The 22,020-nt window shown below is 43.1% G+C and overlaps 1 protein-coding gene across 1 annotated transcript in view; it reads left to right on the forward strand.

Moving 5' to 3' along the window:
• The window catches only part of Fbn1 (fibrillin 1), a 217,741-nt gene that overhangs the window by 97,522 nt on the left and 98,199 nt on the right, over positions 1-22,020 (forward strand). The window contains exons 8-10 of the mRNA XM_027421965.2: positions 9,445-9,642; positions 12,632-12,757; positions 20,399-20,524. Of these exons, the coding sequence (XP_027277766.1) occupies positions 9,445-9,642; positions 12,632-12,757; positions 20,399-20,524 (450 nt within the window). The remainder of the gene's footprint in view (positions 1-9,444; positions 9,643-12,631; positions 12,758-20,398; positions 20,525-22,020) is intronic.

Genomic DNA, 22,020 nt, shown 5'->3' on the forward strand with positions numbered 1-22,020 from the left:
ATTTTCTAACCATATTCATTTCCAGAAGTTTCTGAGCTACACATCATTCTCCTACTGGCTACAGGGAAACCAGTCAGGCCTGTCTGCCTATGCTATTTACCGTTAATATCTGTCCCTTCTGATGGTTTACCTGAGATGTCTGTGACACAGTAACAAGTTCCAAAGGGTAGGGTAGTTTGTGTGATTTCTGCTTTATCACTTACAGCCAAGTCAAACTTTGTTTCTAGTGAGGCCTCACAGAGCCCATGACAATCCTGTAGCAACATGTTCTCAGTCCAAGTGCCCATGGTTCAGTGTAGGTGGCCATGAAGCAAGACTGACACCAGCCACTGGGGTTCTGGTGTGCCCGAACTTTGAGAAGGTCCATGTATCTTCTTTAAAATAAGTTTTGTAGTGTTTGGGAGGTGGGTTTTTTTCTTTGTTGCCAACTAATTGAGTCTGCATCACTGGATTTGGGCCTGCTGCTTCTTCCATCTCTTCTACGACCAATCCCGTACAGTTCACTCAGGTGTCCCGAGTGATTTATATTACAGTACTTTATATTAAGGGGAGGCAGGAGGGGAAGGAAGGAGGGAAGGAGGGAGGGAAGGTGGGAGGGAAAGAGAGAGAGAGAGAGAGAGAGAGAGAGAGAGAGAGAGAGAGAAAAGCAACTTATAAACTCCATAAGCAAGTACATATTTGGTAAAATGCCAGCTCAAGAAATAACACATACCAATAAATATATGTAAACAATCATTGGTCTGGTTTGATGATTACAAAAGGTCCGTATTTATGTGAGCTGTTTCTCAGGTGCAGTTGATAATGGATGAATTTTTCTCCTAGATTTATGCTCAGGATTAATGATAGCAAGGGAATGTGGTGTGTATCTGTTTACTGCGGAGTGAACGCTGGGCTGGCAGCTCACACACTAGTGGTCTTGGATTCCCATCCCTGTCATTGTTGAAAGCAGCAGTGAAATTGCTCTGGAGGCAGCCCATCCCTCCCCCAATGCCAGGATTCCATCACACATCGCTGGCCTGTACTTAATACTCGGGTTTCTGTGAGAAATGGCCAAATGCATTTGAAGTAAGAGTCTTAGCCATGCATCTATGACACCAGCAAATGATTATTTACTAAAGGGAAAAGAAGAAAAATAAATTTAGCAAGACAGTTAGTATATAGGTCAAGATATGATTTAATGAGGTTTTATTTTGTCTTGACAGCACAAGGATTTACATACCATACCCTTTCGCTCAGGGCCAACCTTCTCAGCTCTAATCACCTATCCTATAGTTGCTCCTTTGTTGTAAAAGTGAACAATTTTTATTTAATACTTACTTTCACCAGAATCTAGCCTCTCAGTTTCTCTATTTTAGTAAATGAGCTGGAAGGCCTAGGTCTCTGATGTCATTTCCCTCATCACTCACTTCCAATCCACTGCCAGCCTTGTTGATCCTGCAGCCCAAGAGCATCTGCCATCCATAGCCTTTCCTCATTCCTACACCAGTAGCCAAGCCACTGCTGATGTCTACGTCAAGTCCTTCAGTGGCCTCCTTGCAAGGCTTCCTGTTTCCAAGAGGGGGCCCGCTAGGCAGCCCCCCTTAAAGTAATACCCAATGCCAACTTTCTGCCAACTTAGAGAGATAAGTCCAAACTCCTCACTGTGTCCTGGAGCCTCCTGTGAAATTCAGTCCCTGCCTAATGTGCCATCATGGCGTTCCCTTAGCGTCTGTTCTGGTTGAGGAGTCTCTTTATCACCAATGAAGCCGGGTGCCTCCCAGATCAGGCTACCACCCTCGCTGTTGCTAATGCCTGGGAAGCCTGTGCTATGTTGTGTGCAGCTTGTTCTCATCCTCTAGGCCTGTTCCTTTGTCACCTTCTTTCCGTCTTCTTTGTTCATCTCCCCAAGACTTCCATCCCCAGTTCCTCTGCCACGGCAACCATTTGTAGACTAAGCCACAACTTCATGTCTGAAATTACTTTTTAAGTTTTAGAATTATTCTGTTCACTGTAGTATTTTTGTATGTGTGTGTATGGGGGACGCATGTGCCATGGCATGTGTGTGGAAGCCAAAGGAAAATCCCATGGAGTTGGTCTCCTTCTACCTTTATGTGGGTTCCAGGAATCAAACTCTGGTCATTAGGCTTGCATACCAAGCACCAATCTTTCTGGCCCCGAAGTTAAGTATTTTAATATATTTACCTATTTCTTGACCACCTCCTATAGTGGCCTGTAAACTCCATGTGTTCAGGGACTTCACTGCTCTCCTTGATGATACAGCGAAGCTACTCAAGTAAAGATTATTGAATGAATAAAGAAGCCTTGGTTCTAAAGTTTACTCCTTAGACCCAAGTATTCATATAAAAATGCTTTGTCATTGCAGTGTGATCTTTTTTATTTTTCTAAAATGTACATAAAATAAAATTTACCAATGTGACCATTTTAGATGGGCAGTTTGGTAGCTTTCAGTAAATTCACCTTGTCAGGCAGCCACCACCACTATCTGTGTCCATTCACCTTGTCAGGCAGCCATCACCACTATCTGTGTTCATTCACCTTGTTGGGCAGCCACCACCACTATCCATTTCCAGAGCCTCCCTTTTAAATAAAATTCATTTTTGACTGTCCCATACATGTGTATGATGCATTCTGGTTGCGTACATCCCTCCATCCTCTGATATCTCTCTCCCACCACTGTCAACCCTGCTCTAAAAAGTTTCCCTCTCTGCCTGCAGGGGCCTTCCTCTTTAATCAGATTGGTGACTAACCTAATTGTCAGCATAGAACCTACATCTAGTAACTGATGGAAGCAGATGCAGTGACCCACAGCCAAGCACTGGGCTGAGCTCCTGGAGTTTGATTGAAGAGGAGGAGGGATCGTATGAACAAGGGGATCACGATGGTGAAAAGCACAGAGACAGCTGACCCAAGCTAGTGGGAGCTCATGGATTATGAACTGACAGCTGGGGAACCTGCATGGGATCGAACTAGACCCTCTACATGTGGGTGGCAGGCTTGATCTTTGGGGTGAGGGGTGATAGCTGGCAGTGGGACCAGAACCTACCCCAGGTACATGAACTTGTTTTTTTTTAGCCTATTCTCTGTGGAGGGATACCTTGCTCTGCCTTGATACGAGGGGAGGGTCTTGGTTCTGCCTCAACTTGGTATGCCAGATTTTGTTGATTTCCCAAAGAAGGCCTTACTCCCTCTGAGGTGTGGACAGCAGGGGAGGGTATTGGGAAGGGAGGAGGTGTGGGATGGGAGGGAGAACTGGGGTTTGTCAGTAAAGTGAAAAAAAATTGAATAAACAAGAAAACCAAACCAAACCAAAATATATATATATATAAAGCTTTGAAACACAAAAAATGTTCCCCTCTCATTTTTATGTCCTTTGTTTGATTTTTGTTTTTGTGGGCCAGACATGTGGGCATGGTGTTGAGCTATCCACTGGAGCATGGCTACACCACTGAAGACAATGCCTCCACTCTCTCAGAAACTGTCAACAACCAATAGTTCCCCGGAGAGGGGCTAGGTTACATGAGATCCTCCCACACTGAGAGGCCTAGTCCTGGGTAGACCCAGTGCAAGCAACTGTAGCTGCTGTGAGTTCAAGATTTCACTCTCTATTATCATTCCCAGAAAATAGTATTTCACAGTCCTCCTCCTCATCACCCAGCCCTTATATTCTTTCCAACTCCTCTTTCAAGATACAGATATTCCTCTTGGGACTGAGAACTCAACAGTCATTTGTCCTTAGCACCTTGAACAGCCATGAACCTCTGCATTCATTTCTGAAAAAAAAAAAGAACCTCTCTGATCAAGGTTATCCATGGATATAAACATCAGTATTTAGGAGACAGTTTGACAACATGTCCATTTAGCAAAATGAAATCAATAGATTCGCCCCCTCAGGCCTGTGGTGTCCCAAATCATGAGCTTCTCTCTATGGAGTGGACCTCAGATACAGTCAGAAAGCAGTTGGTTATCACCACAACAGTCACACCACTGTTACTGCACCAGTGTGCACATCTTACCTGGCAGGTTAGTGTTGTAGCAGGAAAAGTTCACCACTGGGGAAAACTGTTGATGGCTTTTCTCCCCCAGTTGCCTGGGTAGCACATTCCAGCATAGGAAAGCCAGCCATCAGCTAGGAAGCTTCCATTTCAGTTGCAGCTTGATTTCCCTCTGTCTTCTAACAATGCTATGTGGTGTCTTCAGCAATAAGATCTTACCATTAAGTTCTGGTGGTCAACCAAGACCAAAGGCAATAGCCTGTGTTCCCCTGGGAGCCTTTGGGGCCTCCATGACCAACAATTCATAAGGAAGTATCCCATATTTGGCACTGGGAATTTTGTTTGATAACCCATGGCTTCTGGAATTGGTATCATCCACTCATGAAGGTGATCTCCACCAAGAGCTGTTTGGTATTTTCCCAAACTGACACTACATACTCAACTAAACACAAACCCTCCTTCTCTTCCTCCCCCATGCTCCAGGCAACCCCCATTCCGCTGTCTCTCTGAAGCTGACTACTGGGTGTCTCATAGTGGGTGGATTTACAGAGGGATATTTTTAATCAGTATGTTTTTATGACTTCTTTGCTAGCGTAGGCCTTTATTTCCTATTTTATTCTGTTTTAATATAGGCCTACTACTGAACATCTCATTTATGGGAATAATTTAATGACAAAATATCACATGACATACCTTATAGAGTAAGAGTCCATGGTGAGTCTGCTTGGAACAGGGGCAGGGCTCCCGGCACCAGTAATCTGCAAAAACTTTTTAAGGGATCTGTGATGTGCCAAGGATAAATGGCTGAAATCAGAAACAGCAACAGCAGCAACGAAGCTGCTTCTGCTTACGATCCTGGAGCTTTCCCGCTTTCATTTTCTTTAGATTAGAAGTTTTCTGAAGTCCTTGCTCTGAGAGTTGAATTGAAATCCTATTGGTCAGCTTTCCTAGGAGAAGCATGCCTACTCTGACTTCTCTGTCATGAATAAATTGATATCTTAATCTTCTATATATAATTTTTATGAAAGGAAGGGTTTTTGAATAATTGGAGCCTAGTACCCAAAATTACATCCTTCTGATACTCTGTAGCTTGTGGTTCAGTGGCTGGGCATGAGTGACAAGAATTTACTGACCACAGGGACACTCTGCCTGTCAATGATGAGTTTGTGTCAGGATGAAGTCTGATTGTAAAGGAAAGAGAACTAATCCTGCAGTCCAAACATTCAGAACTGCAGAGCTGGGAGTGAGCTGGGCCCAGGGACCACAGCTATATGGCCAGAAATGGAGCCTGGGCAGGGTGGCTCAGTGGGTAAACATGCTTGCCATATTCAATTTCTAGGAACCATACAGTAGTTGAAGAGAACGAGTACCACAGATGTCATGTGATCTCCATACATGTGCACGGTGGCACACTTACCATATCCCCCTCCTCCAAACAATCTAAAGAAATTTTAAATTATTTTTAATTGTAGATTTGTCTATATGAGTGTGGGCATGTGCCCATGAGTGCAGGTGTCTGCTGAGGTATCAGATGGCCCCTGGAGCCAGAGTTGCAGATAGTTGTGAGCCACCTGACTTGGGTCAGGGATCCTCTGACCTGGAAATTGCACTGGGGTCTTCTGCAAAAACAGTGCATGCTTTTAACTTCTGGACCTTCTTTCTACAGGGATAACATTAAAACAAAACCAAACCCCCTCAATAGTTAGAGGTCAAACTAATGAGACTGGAGGGCATCCCTTGAGCTATCCACGCACAATGGATCACATAGAGGCAAGATGTCCTAGAGTGATACAAACTAGAGTAAAGTAGTTGATAACTAATTTTGCATTTTAAATTTGGAAAGTGCTGGCCTGGTGCCCTAGTTCATGGAGATCTCATAAGGAAGTAATTGTAGAGCAATTTGCAAATAGAAAATCTCTCTAATAACATGTTTTACTTGCATTAAGAATAGCATTGGGGTAGAGAGGAAGGAGGTGGGAAGGGAAGAAGGGGAGGGGGGAGGAGAACAAGAGGACTGAGACAGGGAAGGAATAGAGGAGGGCAAGAAAGGAGATGCCTTGATAGAGGGAGACAGCACAGGTTTGGAGAGAGGTCTGGCACAGGGGAAATGTTAGGGGATCCACAGGGATGACCCCAACTAAGAATCCATGCAGTGGTGAAGATGCCATTGATGCCCTTCCCCTATAATGAGATTGGTGTCTACCTTGGTTACCATTCCTAAAGCCTTCATCCAGTAGCTGTTGGAAGCAGAAACAGGCATCCATAGCTAAGAAATGAAACATACCCCTGGAATCCAGCTGTGGAGAGGGAGGAAGGATGAGCAAAGAAGCCAAGACGGTGCTGCAGAAACCTGCAGAAACTGTTGACCTGGCATAGTGAGAGCATCGAGACCCTAGTCATAAATCTGGGGAAACAGCATTGGACCAAACCAAGCCCTCTGAATGTGGGTGCCAGCTAGGAGGCCAAGACAGTCTATGGGACCTCTAAAGTGGAGCCAGTCTTTAACCCTAGAGTACAAAGGGACTTTGGGAGCCCATTCCCTATGGAGGGACACTATTGCAGCCCAGATACAGCAAGGAGGGCCTAGACCCTCCCCCAAATGATATGACAGACTTTGGAGGACCTCACTATCCCTGGGGAGGAGTTGGAGGATGGGTTGGGGGGGTGGAGGGGAACATGGGAGAATGGGAGGGTGAAGGAATGGGGGGTGAATATGTAAATATGAGTAGTAATTAAAGAATTTAAATAAAAAAGAATAACAATTTCTGTGAAAGACAACAGTAAGATATTACAACAGCATCAATGAGACACAGTCTCTGTCTAGCATGGACCTATATGTGGGCTGTAGAGTTGCCTAATGGACATGGTGGAAAGTAACAGGTATCATCTCTGTTCTCTGTGTTTCATACTGTTCCCTGTATTTCAGCATTTTATGTTGACTCTAGAAAAGTTGTGAAAGTTCTTTTTGTTAAGAGCTCCTAAGCAGGAATTCACATCTGAGGTCTGGAAGCAGTGTTATGTAGGGCTGAAGTGAACTTTTCTTGGCATCGATCGTGTGATGTTCCTGGCCTTTGCTGATATTACCCACAAAACACCATGTTCACGTTGCTCTGAATGCTTACATCACTCATGCATATGATTCTCCATAGAGTATTATTGAAATGAGCACAGATACAAGCAGAGATAAAGGGAAACTTGTTAGTTAAAATCCACACCCGATAATGAGATTGAAATGGCAAGCTAGTACAAATCTGTTTGGTCAAAGCATTTATACTTGCCTCAGTAAATTAGCAGGAAAGAGGAGACAAGCCTACATTTTCTGCCTTGTTACAGCACATAGAAATATTGTGTGACTCTGGCCTTGGTTTAAGATACATAAAATGAGACAAATCTTGATGGCTATTGCATGAGCTAAACATACTTAACACTATGTATAATGATGATGAGTTGGAATTGATTTTGATGATACACGGTAAGAAACTGATGGAATAAATTACATCATAGCTAGAACTCATATTTTGTAATACTACTAAATTACTTGGAGAAATATTTTGGATAATGTTTCCTGAAAGAAAACCAAGATTCTATCTTGCAAACAAGATTATAATCATATAATCATTATGTTGTAGTTTAAGTAATGCATACATTGTAGATTATGTGTAATGTGATAATATATAATCAAGAGTTAGTATATAGTTAGATTTCTTATTTATATGTCATTGCCTTTCCTAATTGTCTAATTTCTTCATTTTGAATAAAACATAGATGATAAAATATTAACTTGTAAAAGAAAAATAATGGAGTAAAGAGACAGCCTGCAGGGAATTGTTGTCCATAATATATAAAGAATTCAAAATACTGAACACCAAAATTGCCAAATCATTCAATAATAAAGAGGCAAATTAACTGATAAGATAGCTTCCAAAAGAAGTAAAATAGCAAACAAATACATGCAAAAAAAAGTTGCACATTCTTTAGCCTCCAGAAAAATGTAGCTCTGGGCTACAATGCTGATATTCCATCTCACCCCAGTCAGAACAGGTGGTGCACACCTTTAATCCCAGCACTCGAGAGGTGGAGGCAGGTGGATCTCTGTGTGAGACAGCCTGGTCTACAAGAACTAATTCCAGGACAGGCTTCAAAGCTACACAGGAAAACCCTGTCTTGAAAATGAGAGAGAGAGAGAGAGGGAGAGAGAGAGAGAGAGAGAGAGAGAGAGAGAGAGAGAGAGAGAGAGAGAGAGAGAGAGAGAGAGAGAGAGAGAGAACAGAAAACAACATGTACCAGTGAGGATATAGAGGGGAGGAACCTTTAAACACCGCTGCTGGGAAAGGAAATGAACACAGGTGTTCAGCTGCCCCACTCCTGGGTGTATATCCAAAAAGGTCTAAGTGAGCACACCACAGAGACACCTGTGCATCGTGTTCATAGAATAGCCAAGTCACAGAATCAGCTTCCGGATCGAGAAATGTGGTATATATAAACAGTGAAGTTTTAGTCAGCCTGTCATTTCCAGGAAAATGGATGGAACTGGAAATCTTATGAGAGCAAAATAACCTAAGGTCAGACAGTGAAATAATGATTGTATGTTTCTCTCAGATGTAGTATATATATAGGTTTATATGTGAAACGGTGCACTCAGACTTCACACAGAGTCAGTGATGTGGGAGCTGCTGGAAATTTGTGTCTGAGTTTGGAGCTGTGCAGGATGAGGCACAGCTGCCCCAATGTGTGCTGATCCTTCACCCCATTCTTTCTTCCTCCCCGCTTTTCCAAGACTTTGGGAACCACTATTCTACTCCCTACTTGTCTGTGATAACTTTAAATGACAGTATGTGGGTTGTGTCTCTCTGGCTGCCTTAATTTTTTGTGGTTTACCATAACCACCATCACTGTTTACCATCACTGTTTCCAACGACAGCATTCCACCTTTTTCAGGATTGAATAATACTTGATGGAGTATATGTTTCTCAGTTACTTTATTCATTCGTCAGCTGATAGACACACGGGTTGCTTCCATTCTTAACAATTATGGGAAACATCAATGACCATGGGAGTTCAGACGTCTCTTTGACACATGGGCTTCATTTCACTAAGTGCCTATGGTACATGAAGGAGCTGATGCCTTATATACCTAAATACTTTTTAGACCGAGTGATTGGATAGTAATGCCAGGATGCTGTATTTGCCTCAGCATCCAGGGTTATAAAGAATTTCCCAAAATTCATCTGACGCTAACAATGGTATCTTCAAAGTGGACAGGACCCACTTTGTAGGTGAGTAAAAGAGATTTAGATGTGGAATGGTCCACTCAGACTTTATACAGAGTCAGTGATGTGGGAGCTGCTAGAAGATTGCGTCTGAGCTGCGCAAGATGGGGCAAAGCTGCCCCTCCGTGTTGCTGGTCCTCGGTCTTCTGGACATTGACGAGAGTCTTACTCTGTATTTTCAGATTACAGAACAGGCCCGTGTTTTACTGTGGTCAGCAACCAGATGTGCCAGGGACAGCTCAGCGGGATTGTCTGCACCAAAACACTCTGCTGTGCCACAGTGGGCCGAGCCTGGGGCCACCCCTGTGAGATGTGTCCTGCCCAGCCTCACCCCTGCCGTCGTGGCTTCATCCCCAACATCCGCACCGGAGCTTGTCAAGGTAATGCAGCAGAAATAACAAGGAACGCGTCCTGTTCACTGGATGGCCATTCTTCTCAAGCTGTGGAGATGCCCGGTCCCCTGCCTGAGGTTACAGCTGAAGCCTCAGTAGCACGGCTCTTAGAGCCAGGAAGATTGGCTAAGTCTGTCTGCCTTGCCAATAGCCCTCTGGCCCAGGAGTGGTTCCATGGCCATCTGGCACAGGAGTAGCAACTGTGTGGGGGCGATGCCGGGGCCTGATGGCGGTGCCGTGTAGGAACACAGTGAACAAGGTAGCAGTTGTTGTTTTCTCTTCATTTGAAACTCTTGAGTCCTGAGCTCGAGGTTGTACTTAACTGACCTGAAGAAAATTGTTCCTCTGGACATTCGACATGCTGCATTATGCTTTTTTTTTTTTTTTTTAACAAGTCAGAAATAAATTAGAATTGGTTTCACTGTTTTAAATACCCCCAGATGTTGCCTTAGCACTCTTCTGCCCTCCCCTAGAATCCTGGTTTTGGCTTGGACTCAGTTCCCCCAGCTGTGTAAATTCTTTCATTGTCTGGATGTCTGGCAGGAAAGAGGAGGAAGTGAGCAGAGGCCACTCCACACCAAACTGATGGGCCCAAAACTCCCAGGATATCTCCGCTTCCTTGAGACGTCTGCAGTACTTTTTTTTTTTTTTAAGATAATTGCAATGTTTTCATAAAATTCAGAAACTGTTCTTCTCTGAGGGAAGTAGGTAGTAGTTTGGCTCTGCCCCGTGTGTTCATTCTGAAGGTTAGGATACAGGAGAACAGGATTTGAGTGACTCTCATCTGTGCCGTGGGTTGCACTGAATTGTGAGTCTGGCTCCTGGGTACCACTCCCCTGGATGCCCTTGAATGTTTGCCTCTGACTGAGCAGCCAGAAGGGGTTCTGAAATCCTAGAATCCCCAAGGAGTGCTAGAAGTAAGCATCTCCTTCGAGGTCGTATTTTCTCATCCTTAGGAAATCTCCTTTGAGGAATTTGTGGGTCATTTTGTTTTGAAGTTGCTAATACCCATGACTTGTTGACAGTGACTGGAAAGGAAGATCTTCGGTCCCCAGCTTCCTGTCAGTTAGCTTATGGTCAGAGGTTTGGGTGCCAACAGAAGTAACAGAAGGGAAGGATAGGAGAAGGAAGGGGGACTCTCCTCAGTTTATTAGTCTCATACAGTCTGGATTTTCCCCAAGGTTGCTTCCTGTCCCCTCGGACTGTTCTTCAGCATCTAAAGTGGGGAAGACTAAATGTAGCTTCGTGATAATCCATGACTTCAGAATAGAGGCTTATATGATCACTTGCCAAAAGAATTTCTTCTTTTGCTAAAAGGGAGAAATTCTCAAAGTATTATATGTGATCAGGGTGTTTTCTTGCTGGTGTTTCTAGCCCTTGGGTTAGATGTAGGCTGTGGGCCTGTATAGGAAAAGTCTGGGAATACATGGTCAGTGGGGAACTGCCCTCATATACATTTCCTGTTGACCAAACATCGCCATCAACAATACTATCTAGAGTTGTCTATCTGATTGTAAATTGGGATTTCAAGTAACTTTCTAATAAACATTCAGAAAATCCTGGTGGAAGATAAAAATAAAACTGGCTGTAAAATATAACCCAATTGTTTCAATATACTCATTCATTTGTGTGTCAGGACATTTCATTAAAATAGTGGCACTTTAGTATCTAAATAATTTCCCCTCTAGTTCCCTTTTGACTGTGGATGAGTTTTCCCAGCAGCGCAGGGTAAGAGCCTGCAATGGGCAGTTGCATTGTTGCTTCTTCCAGCATCAGGACCCAAAGAGGGTACTGCACTCATAGATGTCTACAAAATAGTCCAAGAGGAAGAAACTTAAGACTCCCATTTATCAAATCAGGATTTTCTGTGTTCTGAATGAAGAAATGGAGAGAATACACTTGTATGCGTTGTCTTCACAATGGAACCTAGGCAGCCAGCATCATGGAGGAGGAGGAGGTTTCTCTTGGGAAGGTTTATCGAGGACCAGAGGCTAGTCTCTAGGTTCATAGATAGAGCACTGAGCAAGGTGGACTGAGTATCTGCTGTGGGGAAGCCTATGTTGTTGAAGAACAAAACAGAGTCATTATTAGGATGGTCAGTGTTGAGAACCAGGGGCCAGATGTTGCTATATATTGCCTGGAGGAGAGTGGGACTGGAACAGAAACCAAAAGATGAGTCATGGTAAACTATGAAGCTCCAACAGGAAGAAGATTCCAACAAGAGGGGCCACAATTACAAAACTCCAAGGCAACATCTATCCACGGTGTATCTGAGGACACCTGGGGAGGAAGGGAAAGAGAGAGGTGAGAGCAGACAGTGGAAAGGCTTAGACTTTCTCTGACTATCAGGGACAGGAAGGGATGTGACCTGAGCTTCACAAGGTCCTTCCTGGTACCTGTTCTGGTTGAATAGCCCACAAATTATCCAGCACAATTCTCCTTTCTGTCCCTGATGAACTTTTTCTGTAGAAGACAGTTTTCCAGAAGATAAAAGGGACATATGTATGAAGACACTAGCTGTTGTGTAGCAATTTCAGGATCCTGGAGTAAATTTTATGTTACCTTTGTCATTCAATGTAACACTTAAAGATAGCTTTTATAGATATGTATGGCATTGTGACTTCGAAGCATATCTTAGATACTTTTGATTATTAGTGCCAATCTGAAGGTGAAAACGACACAGTAAAAAACAGCCATTTTAATCTTCATATGTTCTACTTTGCTGTGTATATTAAAGCTCCAAAATTAATAGAAATAGTCTCCTCTGCTTTCAGGAAGATAGGGCTCCTTCTTGAGTGTTATTGACTAAGCTATGCTAATAACTTAGTTACTTTACATAATGTAATCATAACAGTTGCTATCGTCACATTCTAAAAGCTGTGACGGATGCTTTGATGTAAATATGGAAATACAATTGTGGACAAACTGCTAAGCTTTCTTCTGAAATGAGTCTTTTTCTTTTTCCCAAATCTGACAGATGTGGACGAATGCCAGGCTATCCCTGGGCTGTGTCAAGGAGGAAATTGCATTAATACTGTTGGGTCTTTTGAGTGCAAATGCCCTGCTGGACACAAATTTAATGAAGTGTCACAAAAATGTGAAGGTAAGAACTTCCTGCTTTGCAGCTACAGGGAATGGGGGGGGCAAACAAGATGGCATCAACAGCAAGCTCACTTGCAGATTACACCCAAGACCTGTCCTTGTCATCTCCATGGGATATGTAAAAATGCAAATATGACAGTCCAGCAGGAATCGTATGCCTTTGGATCCAGAAAAACCCCTGCAGCTTGTTCTACTTTTGTAGACACAAAATAAGAGACCCATGTGAATCAAATTAAATATTAAAACGTGAAATATTTTAGGCTGATGTTTGGTTTAAAATGTTCAAGATGCATGTTTTATATAGTTCTAGAGGCATGGATTTAAATTCGATCATTAGATACCATTCAAAATTATACCACTGTTATTTTCTATTTAAAATGTAGAATTTTGAGGGGGGTAACATATTAACATAAACATTTGTGCTCGTAGTTAGAGCTTAGGATTTTCTTTTCTGGGCTACAACATATTGTCTGAATGAAAGCTTCCTAATGTTCACCAAGCAAAAAAGTAACCTGAAGTAGATTTTTCTATTTGTGTTTAGTTTGTAGAGTAGGCTTCTACAATGTATACACAGGGGACATGTTTACTTCTGGTACTACTGTTATATGCAGAAGTGGGCTGGCTTCCAGTGCAGTGGTTTGTTTTTGAGATGGAAGCATCTGAAACATACATAGACAGCACTGAGGTTGTTGTTTTTTTTTTTTTTTTTTTTTTTTGGCTGAGTTCATGGAATACATGGAGTATGGTCTGACAGCTTTGGAGCAACAAAGCTTCAAAGCTTCATCTTTTATCAAACTCAGAGAAGCTTCTTCTTTATTAGCCTCTCATCCCACCAGGTGTGGCCCGAGGTTTCAATTCAAAGTCTGTGTCTTTTGGTGAACACAGTTATGGTTATTTACCTTCTTAGCCTCTAGCAAAGGAAAAATTCACTTAAAGTAGATTTTTCCTGGGGTTCTTAACCTCCTTGTGGACTCCCCAGCCTATCAAAGCAACAGAAGATCACTTCTGATGTGAAGTATGGTCAGTAAACTACAGTCAGATTTTTAATGTGGCTTGCCCAGAATGGAACTACCTAGTTGTCATAGAATTACCTTGTGTGTTAAAGTCATATTTAAAATTATTAGTTGACATAGTTTATAATTGCTGTTGCAATCAAGAATATTTTATACTCAGTTATTTCAACTGTGGAACCATGAGACAGTCTTACTTCCTTTTGGAAATCAGTCTTCAGAAAATCATCTCATGTTTTAAAGGTTAGCATGGGAATGGATTTTAGAAACTAGCTGTAAGTGTGCACTAGGAAGTGTTGGTACTGATGGAGGCAGAGACCTGTTCCACTTTTCATCATTACAAACGATGTGAGTGTCAAGAATGTTGAGTGAGGCCATTCAGGTAGCTGCAGGGGCTTCATTTGGATGCTCTGGTGCTAATTGAGTGGATTGTATTGAATTTTTTTCCTGGATGAAAACTATTATCGCTGATAATTTTTTCTTTCTTTCTTTTGTGAGACACTTACTTTGTATCCCTGGTTGTCCTGGAACTTGCTATGTAGACCAGGCTAACCTCAAACTGACAGAGGTCCACCTGCCTCTACCTTTTAAGTGCTGGGACTAAAGACATGGATCACCATATGAAGCCTTCATTCTAGTTCCCTATACTTAGAACTATTTAAAAATATTCTGGTATAGATATTCAGTCATTATCATGAGTATCTTTTGTGACAATGTAATGAGGTTTCTTGAACATAGAATCCATACCAACAATGAGCTATGTCTAACATTTTTAAACTTTTCAGCTTACTATATTGAGCAATGAGAGATACAGCGAGCTTTAAGATTTAGGGCAATGGAGACCTTATGGCCTGTCTAGCCCGTGTTTTGTCTTCACATTAACTTCCAGCCTGGGCAAAAATTGATTTTCTGCCTTTTGCTTTTTGGTGACTACAATAGTTAACAGTGAGGAATAGTCCGTGGGTGTATATCACATAGAAGATGCAGATGTAATGTTCACACTGGAAAACAAACACAGGGAACTCAGATTGTGTGTGGGTGTGTGGGTGTGTGTGCATTGGTGTTTTGCCTGCATGTATGTTTGTATGAGGTATTTGGACCCTGGAGTTACAGACAGGAGTGAGCTGCCATGTAGGTGTTAGGAATTGAACCCAGGTCCTCTGGAAGAGCAGTCAGTGTGCTCTTAACCTCTGAGCCATATTTCTAGCCCCTCAGACATTTTTATTAATGCTTTAAAACCCACTTGTGATATATCTAATGAATTAAAAATTCAACCTGGGAATTATTTAGTATTTCTGACAAAAAACCAAATTCTCAGCTACACATCGGAATATGCAGCAAGATAGAAAACAGAACTCTGACTAGAGCTCATCTGTCCGCTGCTATCTACAGTTGCATTAAATTTAGGTGTGTGTCCTGTAGACACGGCACACATGTGGGGGTCTGAAATCAGCTTGCAGGAGTAGGCTCTTCCCTTCCATTGTGTGGGTCCTAGGGTTCAATCTCAGGTTGTCAGGCTTGCTGAGTCATGTCATTGGCACTGTAGCTGGCTTTTTAAGTGTGTTTTCCCTTGACTTAGAAATGAAGAAATTGTGTAGTTCTTATATTACCTAAAAAATAAAAAAGTCACTTCAGTCCCAGAATGCCAGCCCCCACCGCTGCGTGGCAGGATGACTTTATTCAAAGACTTTTCATGAGGGCTTCCTCTTCAGAGTTCTCCCATTATCGTTCTATCTTCCTAAAACTCCAGTAAACCACTGTAGAATAAGAATTAACAAATATGTACAATTTAGAACAGTCAAATGTAAGTTAACAAGCCCAAGCTAGTCAATATTAGATTTAAAACATTTTTTTAAAAAGCCAAAAGTTGAGATTTATAGCTGTGCTGTGAGTAAGGGGATGAGAGCTCACGGGCCCTTTCTTGCTGATTTTTCTGTGGAGCGGAAGGAGCTATGTACTGAAGGAGCAGAGGCACCTCCCCCTTCTGGAAACCAAGTCCATATTTGCATAGGTTACTGTGGGAGGAAATTAGGAAATAGAATATGCAGTTAGGGGATTAAGTTTTATTTCTGGAAGGAGTCCCTCGAGTTAATAATTAACCTTTAATGTTTGGGGATTTAGATTATTATCAGCCCAGCCTCCAGCAATCCTAAGAGCATGGCATGATGCAAAGGAATTTTAACCATGTGGTTCTTACACCCATGCCCTCCCTGATATGTGAGTTAAGATGCTTGGGACTTCTCTTAATGGCAATAATGCCATATTTACCTAATGGTCACTTGCTTTAGAGCCTCCTGTCATCTTGGGCACCCATGAGCATCCCTGGGGCTGTTGGACCCATCACCACAAGAGGGACTGTTGGCTGCAGTGCTCACCTTTCTGCTCAGCATAGCTAGCCCCTTGCACAGTTAAAGGAGTAGTGGTGTAGATGAAAGAGCCTTATGAGTAAGGTGGGCCTGGGACTGGTCCTAAGTCCCTAGTTCACTATAAGGTCTTCGTTATACCAGGTACAATCTCTGAAAACAAGATGATAGATGCTCTTTTCAGTTCCATAGTCCAGACTCTGCCTCTCCACTTACTCCTTCCCAGTTGTGATCTGTGACTGATGGTATCATTGTGTGACTAAAACAGCATTGGCCATCTGTTTGTCAATTGGATGTTTCATTCATATATATATATATATATATATGGGGATTTAGATTATATTATTTAGATTATATATATATATGTGTGTGTAATATATATATATATATTGTAATAAAACCAAGTTCATGGGTGAGGAGCATAAGCCTGTAGTGTCTCCTGATTCTTTTAAACAGCTGCCACAATTTGTAGAATGCTCTCCCTACCCCCACTTGAGCAGTAATCGACATCCAGGATCAGGCAGTTGGTTCCCCTGCCAAGCCACTCTTGTGGACTGAGTTCTGGACACCCGAGTGTCCAGGAATATTTCCTCAGTGCTGAGACAGGCTCCGTCAAGTGTCTTCTTCCCCAGCAGAGCCCAGGATAGGGATGTGGGGTAGACTGGGGAAAGCCTGATGAGAGCAGGTGAGGCAGAGGGAGAACAGGGCAGAGGACTGGCAGCCAGGAGAGAGGAGAGAACTGCAGGAAGCTGTTATAGCTGGTGCAGACACCAGGGGAACTTCTCAACAGTAGCCCTGCCTCTCCCCTCCAGCCTGGAGGAGACTTGGGGAGGTGTCCACACTGCAGAAGTAGCTCTCGCCTGCCTGTCCGTTCCCGCTGCATCCAGCAGGCCTCCCAAACTGTTGTATGTTTATGGCTGGCATTTGATAAAGACTGATTTATGGAAACTGTGTTCCAGTCACCGTTTTCACATTCTGTTACTTGGGATGCCTGAAATTCTAGTAAAAGGAGATAAGCCTAGAGTTGTAAGAGCCTGGGAAGATAGTGCAGATCCCTGGGGAGGGGACATTAGGGAATTCAAAGATATTTACACACCTTCATGTGTGACAATTTTGTCTCACCCTGCTTCACCTTAGTAAGTGAACATTAAGGTGTGTGTTCTCCTACCGTTCCCAACTGGTAGCACTTGAGGATGTACAGCAAAAGTGGATTCCCAAGTCCTAGCCAGTTGGAAACTTGGGTTTAGCATCATTATAAATGATGAATCTGTTTGCTTTCTCTCACCCTTTGACTTGACCTTGGCCTCAGCATGTCAGGAATACACTCTACCACCACCATTTGTTTTATGAATACTTTTGAGGCACAGTTTTACCAGGTTGCTCAGGCTGGCCTTGAATTTGCTCTGTAGCCTAGACTGGCCTTTAACCCCTGAGTCGTCTTCCTCTGACTCCCAAATAGCTGGGAACAGAGACCTGTCCCTCTAGGCCTGGATCTTTTCCTATTTCAAGTTCTATTTCTTATTAGTTTTCTGCAGGCCTCAGTCATGAGAGGGACACACCCAAGCATCAGACATACGGAAATCAGGTCTCATAACCCCACTGCATGGTGAGAATCAGAAGACTTCTAATTTTCCACATGGCCTGGCTCTCAACACACTGGAATTCTCATAGTCGTCACCATTGCTATTTTTAGCAGACAATGCCAGTCTCACTGGTCGGCAGGTGGAAGATGTTCCCACATCCTGCCAAAGTTAGTTATGTTTCCAAAAGAACTTTCCAAAAGATATTTGTAGTATCTTAATCTCTTTGGATATGGATATATTATGCTAAGTGGCTTAAACAAAAATGCAAGCATTTGCATATGTTAATAGACTGCCCATCACCTGATCTTTGTTTCACAGTATTTGATGTTAACATTTGAGAACCCTTTGGAAAGGCATACTGAGTAATTGCCATGACAAAACACCATGGCTGGGGCAACTTATAAAAGAAAATGTTTAATTTGTGACACATTGTTCCAGAGGGCTGGAGTCAGGGCCATGTTGGTGGGGAGCATGGCAGCAAGCCGGTGCACATGGCACTAGAGTAGTAGCTGAGAGCTTACATCTGGTCCCACAAGTACAGGAAGAGGGGGCAGGAGAGAGACTGGGAAAGGTATGGGCTTTCGAAACCTCAAAGCCCACCCCCAGTGACACACATCTTCCAACAAGGCCACACCTCCTAATTTTTCCCAAACAGTTCCACCAACTGGTGACCAGGCATACAAATATGGAAGTCTGTTGGGGCTTATTCTCATTCATATCACTACAAATGTCTTGCCTTGCAGTTATGTCTTTTTTGTTAAATGAGGTTTGTCGTTTTGCAGACTCGTTGATGCACTGATTCTTTGTGCTCTGATTAAGTGGGGCAGCAGAAAGACAGGAGGATAGTGTGTAGGGGTGAAAACAGAGCTGGTTTTTTTTTTGTTGTTGTTGTTGTTGTTGCTTTTTGTTTGTTTTTTCGAGACAAGGTTTCTCTGTGTAGCTTTGGAGCCTATCCTGGCACTCACTCTGGAGACCAGGCTGGCCTCGAACTCACAGAGATCCGCCTGCCTCTGCCTCCCAAGTGCTGGGATTAAAGGCGTGCGCTACCAACACCCGGCCAAAACAGAGCTGTTGTAAGGGGAGTCTTGGGGCACAGTGCTGGGTCTTCCTCTATGCCATGGCAGCATCCCTGCCAGGCTGCTTCTCTCTTGGAATAGCTTTATCTTTACCAATGACAGCTTCACAGTGATGGTGCCGTGCACCATGGCTTTGACTCTGTGCTCAGTGAAACATTGCTTCAGCCTCTAGGCTAGCATAGAAGAACGGCGATCTTGCTTTTCAAGAGGCTAAACAGCATGGAGATGGTGTCACTGCTGACTTTGTGACTATAAGGTCAGCTTGAATGAGGATTCACTTGAATGTATGAGGATGTACTCGAATGTGGTCCACTTAGAACCCTGTTTTATTTTTTAAGTGAAGAGGAACACCTGGACTGGAGAGGAAGTGTTTTTGCTTTGCGGTCCTAAGCCTTCCTGAGTGTCAGCAGTACCAGCCTGGCTGCAGTGGTTCCCCCAAGAGGCTTGGGCAAATCCCGCCTTTCCTTGGCACAGTGTAGGCTGCCCATCTTGGTTGTCTTAGATAGTACCATGCACTCTCTATTTCTTCTCCTCCATTTCCTTGCCACTACTGATGTATGTCAGTGAGAGGTTGGGGCTTTTGAAAACTCCCTTTCAGGAAATGGTTAGATTTTCTTCAAATGGGACATGCATTGTTTCTTGGAGAAGAACAGTGGCCTTAGACCCTAGCGGCTGATCCACTTTGGCCTCTGTTGCACTCAGGATATTTGTTAAGGAATTTCCTTAGGATTAGTGTGTGAGGAAAAGAAGGAGAAATGGACAGTATGTGAAGACAGATTGGGTGAACTGTGGTACATCCCAGAAGCAGCATCAACTGAGTGCAGAGGACAGTGTGATATCAAGTTCCCTGGATGGTGTAGAGTCAAGTAGCCTTTAGAGATGCCTCTCATTGGGTTGATATGACCAGACTTTGACCCATTTCCCATGATTTCCTATTAGATGTGGGGCACCTGGGCAGGGTGTGACCTCAGGCAAAGCAGCTCCATGATCCCTGACAGGACCAAAGGTCAAAGACCTTTGACTACATCTCAACAGCAAGAGCAGTTAAGTCCTTCCCTGAAGAGGAAGCTGGCTAGAGCCCCCAGTATCTAGTGGGATTCACTGACCAAATACACGTTCATCATCATTCTCATTTGAATGTGCTCCTGAGAAACCAAGTTGGTACTTCCTACCCTTAGTCTGGTCACCACAGGTCACAAATTCCTAACCAGTGCTCCGGCCACAAGGCCTCCTCTGAAGGATTGAAGTATCTGATTGAAAACAAATTTAGAAAATGTTGAGGGATATAGAATAAGTAGCAGAGGAGTTTAATATAGTACAAAATATACATAGAAAGAGAGAGCAAGCTTTCAAAATAAATGTATTTGGAATATAAGTACGCTCCTAGCCTGTTAGCGTTAGGTTCTAAAGGGGGTGGGTTTATTTGCCTCCTCTCTTGAATTTGGCAAACGGTTGGGAGCATCTGTCTGAATAGGCTCTTCTCTGGGCAGCTTTTAATTGATGCAGATAGGTGCTTCTTGGGGCTTGACTTCACAAGCACATCTGCTTCCTTGTAACCTTGAAATTTCTTATCCCACCCTCCAGATAACAGGAACTCCTTTATATTGCAGATATCGACGAGTGCAGCACCATTCCTGGAGTCTGTGATGGCGGGGAATGTACAAACACAGTCAGCAGTTACTTCTGCAAATGCCCCCCTGGCTTCTACACCTCTCCCGATGGCACCAGATGCATAGGTGGGTTTATGGATTTTATACAATGAACATCTCTCTGGATAAGTTTGTTAAGAGGAGCAGTTGAGAGGAAGATGAGCATTTGTGGAGATGCATTCAACAGTGGAGTGCCTTGCTAAGCAACAGAGGCATCTTGTGTCCTTGTCTATGGATTTGTTGCCTATGTCCTCAGTCTGTGAGTTAAGGTACAGTGGTCTGTCTATGACTACCTTTAGTCACTTCCCGGAATCTGTGTTATTCTAGATATGATGTTATGTAATAATCTTTAATTGGTCTGGCTTCTATACAATCTACTTTGTCCGATTTACCTTCCTAAAATAGTGATTTGGTTAAATAATATTCTTGCTCAAACAGCTGAGGTATTTTTCACCAGGACATGGAAACTAGTGATCTTCAATCTGTGTCCAGTGGTTCTGCATGCGCTGCAGCCATGTCAGTACCTACATAAATATATACATACTCCAGGTAAGGCAACACACACACACACACACACACACACACACACACACACACACACACACACACACCACCACCACCATGCATGGCAGTTCTATAGTTCTACTGTTATCTGTTGTAATGTTTTGCTTGCATGAAGGCAGAAATTAAATGAAGGTTTAATTTATTCCTTTTTAAAAGAATAATCTATTTTATTTTTAAGTGTGTGTGTGTGTGTGTGTGTGTGTGTGTGTGTGTGTGTGTGCACTTGTGAGCACAGGTGCCTGTAGAGTCCAAAAGAGGGTATTGGATCCCTCTGGGCTGGAGTTAACAGGCAGTTGTGAGTCTCTCGATATAGGTGCTGGGAACCAAACTCAAGTCCTCTGCCGATGCCATTTGTGAATCAATGACTGGCATAACCCAGTGTAAATCAATGGCTGTGGTAGCAGCTTGTAATTTCAGCCCCAACAGTCTCCATTTTACCACATGTTTTGACCACCAACTCCATGTGAAGCTGGGATATAAACCATGCTTGAGGATCTCTCCCATTCTTTATAGTCTTTGGATTCCATGCCCAAAGTATTTACTAACCTAGCAAATAAAGCATTATGAGCTTTGATGATTTGAAAGTTAGGATGTAGGATTTTTCCATTTCCCACCATTTGCATGGAGCTGTGCCCCACCGGTGGGCTTTACTGAGCAGGCTTGTCTGCACAACCTCTGTAGCTACTCTTCCTCGATCTGGCTGGAATAAAACCCATTCCTGCTAAGGCATCTGCCCAGAGATACAGGAACCAGAACCAACACTTTCTGGGGATCACCTCTATGCTTGCTGGTGGTTATAAGTGCCACTCAGAAATCAGCTCATGCCTGTGATGCTGACCCTTTGTCTTTCTCGATAGTATTTTTTAGGTTTGCCTTGCTCTTCTTTGCTTAAATAATGGAAATGTCCTTAAGTTATACATGTTTATCTTTATGTATCCCATTAATAAAGCCATCAATACTTGAAGGCTTTATATTCTTGAGAATGACTCAGACAACAAGTGGATGTGGATGACCTCTGT

This window comes from Cricetulus griseus, chromosome 6 (assembly GCF_003668045.3).
Source record: "Cricetulus griseus strain 17A/GY chromosome 6, alternate assembly CriGri-PICRH-1.0, whole genome shotgun sequence".
In the NCBI taxonomy this organism is placed as follows: domain Eukaryota; kingdom Metazoa; phylum Chordata; class Mammalia; order Rodentia; family Cricetidae; genus Cricetulus; species Cricetulus griseus.